A 9,917-nucleotide genomic window follows, 5' to 3' on the forward strand; every position below is an offset into this window, starting at 1 on the left:
CTACCTAGCTAGCTAGTTAAATGCCGTGGCTAGCCAAAAATGACTCATTTTGAAAGTTGGAACATCTTATCCTTTGAGGCTTTAAAAGTGTTCTTACACTAAGATTTCAAACATTCAAAGCAACTGTGGGAGACTTTCATATCAAACATTAAAAGCAACTGGGGTAGACTTTGCAAGCTACAAAACAACTTCTATGCCCCTGTACACCCGCGCCATTACCATGACAACTAGAGTAGCCATGTCAGTCTGAACACATCTGACATTTGAGCATTAAGGCACAGATAGAACAGATATTTCACCGGATGTATAAATGTGAAGCATCCGCTTGGTGTTTCCACTCACTACCAAATATGGTAGTGAGAGGAAGCCCAGTGGCCGGCAATGGGAGGAGATTGAACGAGATGGATTTTGGCAGACATTCTGCAAATCTTATCATCGATTAAACATTTGATCTCAATACAGTTTTCTATTCTCAATACTATAAACTGTTACGAACAGAGTCGACTAAGTTTTGAAGACTTTACCCGTGTCAAAGTTTCCAAAAATAGCTTTGTTTAGAAGGAGTGCAAAGACGAACTGAGTTATTGCACAAGTGCACTTCACAGAGTAGCTGTCCCCTGACGGAAATATGACGCCCCAAACTACTTCCCCAACTATGTCTGCACCTGTTACGAAAAGTCATTTCTAGTCGTAGCTGTATCGAAGTGGTATGTTTTAGGGGGTCCAGTATACCTCTCTGTTTTACGCCTCAAATTATAAGGTTGGTTGTTTAGCAAACAAAACTGATGCTTGCGCAACTATGGGGCAAAACACACACAGGGTTGGCTTAGATTGTTAACAACATGGAAACTAGATTTCATCTCCAATGTTTATTGAACAGATAAATACATTTGCACAATGAGCACTTGCTGTCTCTCAAATACATCATTACACTTGCTAGTTAGATAACTAGCTGAAAAGAGCCACATACGATTCCCCACAAGGCAGCTTCTTGTCATTGTTGCTAACTATCTGGCCATCTAGAATCACAACACACGACTTTCTGCCAGTTGTAAACTAACCCATCGATTGTTATTCTTCAGTATTACAAAAGTGCCATCTAGCGGCATGAGGATGCACAGTCAAAAATAATGTAGGCGCCAGAATGTGCAGGAAACTCAATCCACAATATTCTGAAGTTTCCAGTTTGAAGTAGACTTCTTATTGCAGATGTTTTCTCCCGGAGTAGCTAGCTAACTTAATCGCTAGTTGAATAGTACATTTTACCTTCGTTGTTAACGTTGTTTTTTTGCTTGGTTCAAGCTTGACTCCCAAAATGTCAGTGTTATTGATCAGATGTTCCAGTGCCATTGCCTGTCCAAGTTTACAATGACAGCTATTACTTGATGCTTAACCTTGAAGGTGACTGTCAAGCATGAGCGAGTTAGTCACCTCCTGCACCCCAGGGCTTCTCTGATGCTCAGTCACAATGGATGGATCCTATCCTGGAGGACCACAACTATTGCAGTCTAACTATACAGATCAGCAGTGCCATGGAGATGACCCAGGTATCCAATGAGGGATCGAGAACTTTTGCCGACAGTCTGGTTGCCAAACCTGCAGATACTATACAGTATATCACAAAAGTGAGTACACCCTCACATTTTTGTAAATATTTGAGTTTATCTTTTCATGTGACAACACTGAAGAAATGACCACTTTGCTACAATGTAAAGGAGTGAGTGTACAGCTTGTATAACAGTGTACATTTGCTGTCCCCTCAAAAGAACTCAACACATCAACCATTAATGTCTAAACCGCTGACAACAAAAGCGAGTACACCCCTAATTGAAAATGTCCAAATTTGGCCCAAAGTGTCAATATTTTGTGTGGCCACAATACAGCACTCAGCCTTTTGTGAATTACCTTCGCTCTGGGGATGAGGCGACTGGGGGTCGTGGATTTTACATCCGGGACGTACCGGATGAACGTAGGGTGACCTTGGTCTTTCCAGCGTTTATGTGCCAAGGAGGGCAGCTCACCTGTGAGGAGGTGACCAACACTCGGCGTATTGCAAACGTCCGCATCCATGTCGAAAAGGCAATACGGCATTTGAAAGAATGTGCCAATCACACTGATCTCCATAATCAATCAAAAACTACATATCTGTGCTGGCCTTGTGAATCTGAGAGGGAGCTTATTTCCAGCAAATGGGGTGGTGTACTAGTAACCTCATTAACTGCAATGTATTGTTCAATGTAACTTATTCATTTTTATTTGAAAACATGAAATACAGTGACTGAACAAATGATGTACTACTTGGTAGTATATTTAACAGAATTGTTAGATATTACTTGTTAGATATTGCTGCACTGTCGTAACTAGAAGCACAAGCATTTCGATACACCTGCAATAACATCTGCTAAACACGTGTATGTGACCAATAAAATTAGATTTGGAGCCTCAGGTCACATTTGACCTCCAGGATCCAGAATCCCAGCTGCCGACCAGGGATGGCCAGGATGCACCACCATGCCTTTTCTCTCCACAGCAAATCCTCTGCCTTCCATCAGTTGTGTGCCTTTGTCCTTGTTGCGGTACCAAGTGGCAGAATTCCCTCTAAAAGCTAGGAGCAAGTGTTCATTTAAGAATTTCCCTGGGTTTGTTGTGCTGCGCCTGGGAACTGTTTGTGCTGTGCTGGCAGTGATGCGCAGAGTCCTTGCATTGTGCCACAGCTGGGAGGCGCTCTGCGTCTGTGTTTCATGCGTCAACCTATCCACTTGGTCTGGGCTTGGCTTAACGAAGGCATTGTAAAAAGTTACACACTTATCACAGGTTAACTTAGTGCCATGGTCATTGTGAGGCAATTGTGGGTCAAAAGGTAGGCCTCTGAATGTAATATCTCAGATAGAGGATTGTATGTCTCTCCACCAGTGAACTATAATATTTTTGATAAATTCTTGTATGTCTCACCACAAGTGGTCTTCCTCCTGTTGTAATAGATGAGACCAACTGCACCAAAGATCACCCCCAGCACCAGCCCAGATGGCTATCTTTCTCCTCTCAGACTCTGAGTTAGAATGGCTCAAGTTACAGTCACAAAACAAACACACATCTCTAACATACATATAACCACACTTAAATCATGCAGAGTTGTGTCTGGGATGAAATAAAAGTATCTCTGAAATGGTGAACCACATTAATATGAGCTCTTTGACTCCCTACTTCACTATTTCTTTAGTTCCTTGCTCCCTTACCACAGAAATTCCAGTCAGTCACTCAGTTTGCTTCCTTACTTCCTTATTCCCTTACCCTAGCCATTTTGAGTCACACTTGCCTGCTTGTTTCCATATGTGGGAACTCCTTCAAGACTGTTGGAAAAGCATTCTTCACGAAGCTGGTTGAGAGAATGCCAAGAGTGTGCAAAGCTGTCATGAGGCCAAAGGGTGGCTACTTTGAAAATCACAAATATAAAATATATTTTGATTCATTTCACACTTTTTGGGGGGTTACTACATGACTCCATATGCGTTATTTCATAGTTTTGATGTCTTCACTATTATTCAGTCCCTCCAGGGTTTCGCACAATTTTTGTGTGTGATTTCTGCAGCCAAAAATGCTCGATTTTGCAGTAGCTGTTGTGAAATTCTGCAATATATTTGGAAATGTTTTTTTTTACATTCATTTCATAAAGTCATATGTGCTCAGTTTTAATTATTTTTTAAAACTTTTAAAACACAAAAACCTTTATGGTTCATTCATGTTTTTTTCTCACCAGATGGACACTTTATCACCATCCTCGACCTTTGTTATTCCAGAGGGGAAGATCCCCACGATGTGGAGTACATCTGGAGAGCTATTTCAGACCTGGTGAAGGTCATGGAATACAACAGCAGTCTCAATAGATTGACTGGTTACACACCCATTGGGATACATAAGGCTGAGCAATTAAACGCCGATCCCGTGGTCCTAGCATCGTTTCAAACTCCACTTCATTTCTTCTGCAAACATTATGGTGCCGTCGCCTACGAGGCTGGAGTAAACAACAACGGAGAGCAGTTCTACGGAGAGCAGTTCTATGGAGAGCAGTGGTGGGAAAAAAAGAGATTTCAGAAATTGATTTCACATCATAATTTTACAATATTTTTTTTAAGCACCATTTTGTTGATTATTACATGAGTTATGTTTGGGTTTGACAAGTCATGGAATTTCCAGAAATAAACCTGTCTGTGCAGTTCTTATCTAACTCGCACCATCCCAGGGTGGAATCTTGCAGAGTTTGTTTTGAGGGAATAAAAGAGAACTAGCTCGGGTATCAGTCTTGACACAACACAAGCCACCTCAATTGACTCCATCTAAAATGACACTTACTAAAGCTTATAGGTGGAACACATTGACACCCAAGCTAGAAAGGGAACTGATCCGTATATAGATATACGACCATAGTGGACATGTCCATACCTGTCCATTGAAAAACACCAAGCAGTAGAAAACAAAATAATAGTGTTTTATTATATTATTTTCCCCTCTCAGTTGAGCCCTCCGTTCATCTGTCCATGACGCCCCACGGTGACAGACACCCCTCCATGTTGACGTGCAGCGCCTACAAGTACTACCCAAAACAGATCAGGGTGACCTGGTTGAGGAATGGACAGGAAGTGCCCTCAAACATGACTTCCTCTGAGGTGCTAGCCAATGGCGACTGGCACTATCAGATCCACTCCTACCTGGAGTACACTCCCACGCCTGGAGAGAAGATCTCCTGCATGGTGGAGCATGCCAGCTTCACTGAACCAAAGATCCTCCACTGTGGTAAGGAAGTAAGGGGACAAGGAAGTCAGGGAACAAACTGAGTGTTACTGGAATGGTTTAGGGAAGGGAATAAGGAAACAAGGAAATAAGGAAAGATTGAAATACGGGAGCAAAGAGCTCTGATAAGTTAGGTAATTAACCTGTTAAGGAAGTCGCGAATTTAAGCAGCTTTTCGCAGCTTTTCGTTAAAAATCGCGCAACATTTCAGCGCCCTGCTATTCATGCCAGGAATATAGTATATGCATATGATTAGTATGTGTGGATAGAAAACACTCAGACGTTTCTAAAACTGGTTAAATCACGGCTGTGACTATAACAGAACGTGCGTTTCATCGAAAAGTGCATGAAAATATGATCACTGAAAATGGAAAAAAAGATCCTAAATGATGTTTATGGGACATCTAGGAGTGCCAAGAAAGAAGCTCGTCAAAGGTAATGAATGTTTTATATTTTATTTCAGCGTTTTTGGTTTGCGCCGGCTAACGCGAAATCTGTCGTGTTAGGTGACGTTGCAGTATTTTGAGGGTGCCTGGTATCAGATAATAGCTTCTCATGCTTTCGCCGAAAAGCATTTTACAAATCTGACTTGGTGGATAGATTCACAACGAGTGTAGCTTTAATTCAGTATATTGTATGTCAATTTTAATGAAAGTTTGAGGTTTATCAACCTCTATAGGTGGCGCTCTTTAACATTTCCGCTGATTGTGGTTCCCACCTCGGTACCACGTCCTACTGCTTCTGATCTGACTCACTAAACAGAGAACATCCCTGGTCGTCCTACTGCTTCTGATCTGGCGGACTCACTAAACAGAGAACATCCCTGGTCGTCCTACTGCTTCTGATCTGGCGGACTCACTAAACAGAGAACATCCCTGGTCGTCCTACTGCTTCTGATCTGATCGGACTCACTAAACAGAGAACATCCCTGGTCGCCCTACTGCTTCTGATCTGGGAGACTCACTAAACAGAGAACATCCCTGGTCGTCCTACTGCTTCTGATCTGAAGACTCACTAAACAGAGAACATCCCTGGTCGTCCTACAGCTTCTGATCTGACTCCCTAAACAGAGAACATCCCTGGTCCTCCCTACTGCTTCTGATCAGACTCACTAAACAGAGAACATCCCTGGTCGTCCTACTGCTTCTGATCGGACTCACTAAACAGAACATCCCTGGTCGTCCTACTGCTTCTGATCTGAGGACTCACTAAACAGAACATCCATGGTCGTCCTTCTGATCTGAAGACTCACTAAACAGAACGTCCCTGGTCGTCCTTCTGATCTGAAGACTCACTAAACAGAGAACATCCCTGGTCCTCCCTACTGCTTCTGATCTGGCAGACTCACTAAACAGAACATCCCTTGTCGTCCTACTGCTTCTGATCTGAAGACTCACTAAACAGAGAACATCCCTGGTCGCCCTACTGCTTCTGATCTGGCGGACTCACTAAACAGAGAACATGCCTGGTCGTCCTACTGCTTCTGATTTGGCGGACTCACTAAACAGAGAACATCCCTGGTCGTCCTACTGCTTCTGATCTGACTCACTAAACAGAGAACATCCCTGGTCGTCCTACTGCTTCTGATCAGACTCACTAAACAGAGAACATCCCTGGTCCTCCCTACTGCTTCTGATCTGACTCACTAAACAGAGAACATCCCTGGTCGTCCTTCTGATCTGAAGACTCACTAAACAGAGAACATCCCTGGTCCTCCCTACTGCTTCTGATCTGAAGACTCACTAAACAGAGAACATCCCTGGTCATCCTTCTGATCTGGGAGACTCACTAAACAGAGAACATCCCTGGTCGTCCTACTGCTTCTGATCTGACTCACTAAACAGAGAACATCCCTGGTCGTCCTACAGCTTCTGATCTGACTCCCTAAACAGAGAACATCCCTGGTCCTCCCTACTGCTTCTGATCAGACTCACTAAACAGAGAACATCCCTGGTCGTCCTACTCCTTCTGATCTGAAGACTCACTAAACAGAGAACATCCTGGTCGTCCTACTCCTTCTGATCTGAAGACTCACTAAACAGAGAACATCCCTGGTCGTCCTACTCCTTCTGATCTGAAGACTCACTAAACACACATGATTTGTTTGTAAACAATGACTGAGTTTACCAGAAAATGGTGTCGCCTGGTTTGATTAATAGAAGGAATTTGAATTGATTTATACTTTAACTTTTGATACTTAAGTATATTTTATCAATTGCATTGACTTTTTTTTACTGAAGAATATATAAAACCAAACACATTTAGACTATTACTCAAGTAGTATTTACTGGGTGACTTTCACTTTTACTTGAATCATTTTCTATAAAGATACTTTTACTCAAATATGACAATTAAGTACTTTTTCCACCACTGCTTATACATATAACTTTTTGTAATACTTGGGAGTGCTGGGTTTACGAATAAAAGCTTTAAAAAATGAAGTTTTGAAACTGGCCTCACTTTCTCAATGACTTGACCTGACTAAAAGGAACCAAAATCTTCACATGCATTTTTATCTGACAATATTTAGCAATAATTAGAAAACCATTAGAAGCACAATGACCATGTAATATATGGGGATTTGAGAGTGGATGTATTAACATTACAATAACAACGAGTCACTATTACCACAGATAAGTCTGACTTCATTAACATTACAATAACAGCGAGTCACTATTACCACAGATAAGCCTGACTTCATTAACATTACAATAACAGCGAGTCACTATTACCACAGATAAGTCTGACTTCATTAACATTACAATAACAGCGAGTCACTATTACCACAGATAAGTCTGACTTCATTAACATTACAATAACAGCGAGTCACTATTACCACAGATAAAAGGGGAAACAGTTAAATGTATCTTCAGCGTTACCTCTGTGCTATTGGCTCAGTCAAAACCACCAACTAGTGGATGAGGTGGGTCAAGTTAGTAGTAACAGTCCTGGTTCATTATTATTGGTACATGTAGGCTCTACTTGGCAGCTAAAAAAGCTGAATTACAGTACACCTCCTGTACAAGTAAACAAGGACAATTAAACCGCCAGGATGGGAGGCTCTAGGAGTTGAAGCCGATTGGAAAGTATTGAGAGCGGAGGAAGCATCGATGGTATTACTGATGAAGGAGCTGGTCAGACTCAGACACATTCTACGACTTGACTTCTAGTCACAGGAATTCTACTTTTCAGTTGATATTTTGAATGCAATCTGTTGAAGTAAGACTTATCTTAAATGCACTCTGTTGAAGTCAGACTTATCTTAAATGCACTCTGTTGAAGTCAGACTTATCTTAAATGCACTCTGTTGAAGTCAGATCTTTATCTTAAATGCACTCTGTTGAAGTCAGACTTATCTTAAATGCACTCTGTTGAAGTAAGACTTATCTTGAATGCACTCTGTTGAAGTCAGATCTTGAAATATCTTGTCAGACTTATCTTGAATCTGAAGTCAGACTTATAAATGCACTCTGTTGAAGTCAGACTTATCTTGAATGCACTCTGTTGAAGTCAGACTTATCTTGAATGCACTCTGTTGAAGTCAGACTTATCTTAAATGCACTCTGTTGAAGTCAGACTTATCTTGAATGCACTCTGTTGAAGTCAGACTTATCTTGAATGCACTCTGTTGAAGTAAGACTTATCTTGAATGCACTCTATCTGGTTTGAGGTGGGCTGGGACTGTGCTATGTAAACAACAACAACAAATAAAACAAGTGGAATTGGTGAACATGTGAGAAAGCACATGCAGGCTATGGACAGTTTTATTTTATTAGCAAACTACATGATTAAACATGATGTGATTTTAACAGTAAAGTGGGTTTCCTGTATGGACACAGAGCTTGTTTTTCTCTGTCTAGTAGGAAGCCAATTGTAGAATCAACTTTTCTACCTGTTCTTGACTATGGTGATACCATCTCCTGAAGTACAACTGACTCTTCTCTAAAATCCCTGATTTGATTGTGTTTATCACAGAGCCCTTCATTTATTACATCTGACAGCTTTAATACTCATCACTGCATCCTTTACCAAGTTGTCTGGGACCTCTTTTAAAGACACGTAGATCACCTCATTACTGTCTTGTTGTTTATTAAGCTCTACTCCACAAGCTGCCCACATACCTGACATCTCTGTTGATATGTTGGTTTCAGGACATTGTCTGGATCATTTGGTGTCTCTGGGGCAATTTAGGAAATTGGTTAAGGATTTTAACAGTGATGAATGTGTTTGTTTTATCTGATAATGGCTAATGTGTATATTGTATATATTGTATAATGTGTATATTGTATATATTGTATAATGTGTATATTGTATATATTGTATAATGTGTATATTGTATATATTGTATAATGTGTATATTGTATGTGTATATTGTGTATAATGTGTATTTTGTGTATATTGTATGTGTATAATGTGTATGTTGTATATATTGTATATTGTGTATAATCTGTATTTTGTGTATATTGTATGTGTATAATGTATATTGTATATATTGTATAATGTGTATATTGTGAATATAATGTATATTGTATGTGTATAATGTGTATATTGTATTGTATATTGTGTATAATGTATATTGTATGTGTATAATTGTATATATGTGTATATTGTGAAATGTGTATATTGTATGTGTATAATGTGTATATTGTATGTATATTGTATATGTGTATTTTGTGTATATTGTATGTGTATAATTGTGTATAATGTGTATGTGTATAATGTGTATATATTTTGTGTAACTGTGTATATTGTGTATTTTGTGTGCTGATGTGACTGTTGTTCCCAGGGCTTGTGAATGAGACCTAAGCCTCAGTGTGTCTCTCTTCTTTAATACAAGTTTAATAAATCAAATAAAACTTTGACTTCCTTACCCGCTTAGATGAAACACATCAGGTGTTTTCATTGGTCCACCACGTGAGAGAAGGGAGGAGCCAGGGAGGGAGGTATTGGTGCTCCATGTATAGCCTCCATTCATGTGTATTTTATTTGTCTTGTTCTATATATTTTTTTATGTTTTTAATATGCATAGTTGGGAAACGCTTGTAAGCAAGTATTTCACGGTAAAGTTTACACTAGTTGTATACGGCACATGTTAAAAATAGAATTTGATTTGATTTGAGGTTAGAGTA

The 9,917-nt window shown here is 40.1% G+C and overlaps 1 protein-coding gene across 1 annotated transcript; it reads left to right on the plus strand.

Annotated features, from left to right (window-relative positions):
• The first annotated feature begins 1,468 nt into the window (after nt 1-1,468).
• LOC124027506 (H-2 class II histocompatibility antigen, A beta chain-like) lies at nt 1,469-9,594 on the plus strand. Its single transcript, XM_046339919.1, has 4 exons — nt 1,469-1,547; nt 3,758-4,027; nt 4,510-4,791; nt 9,575-9,594. Exons 1-4 carry the CDS (start codon nt 1,469-1,471, stop codon nt 9,592-9,594), a joined length of 651 nt encoding a protein of 216 aa, XP_046195875.1.
• The last annotated feature ends 323 nt before the right edge of the window (nt 9,595-9,917 follow it).

Source organism: Oncorhynchus gorbuscha, unplaced genomic scaffold, assembly GCF_021184085.1.
Source record: "Oncorhynchus gorbuscha isolate QuinsamMale2020 ecotype Even-year unplaced genomic scaffold, OgorEven_v1.0 Un_scaffold_3309, whole genome shotgun sequence".
Classification (NCBI taxonomy): Eukaryota; Metazoa; Chordata; class Actinopteri; order Salmoniformes; family Salmonidae; genus Oncorhynchus; species Oncorhynchus gorbuscha.

Bases quoted from the DNA above. Each gene is read 5' to 3' on its own strand.
- LOC124027506 (XM_046339919.1), top strand. From the start codon at position 1,469: ATGGATGGATCCTATCCTGGAGGACCACAACTATTGCAGTCTAACTAT. The intron at 1,548-3,757 runs GTATCCAATGAG...TTTTCTCACCAG, and splicing joins GTGCCATGGAGATGACCCAG to ATGGACACTTTATCACCATC. The intron at 4,028-4,509 runs ACGGAGAGCAGT...ATTTTCCCCTCT, and splicing joins CGAGGCTGGAGTAAACAACA to CAGTTGAGCCCTCCGTTCAT.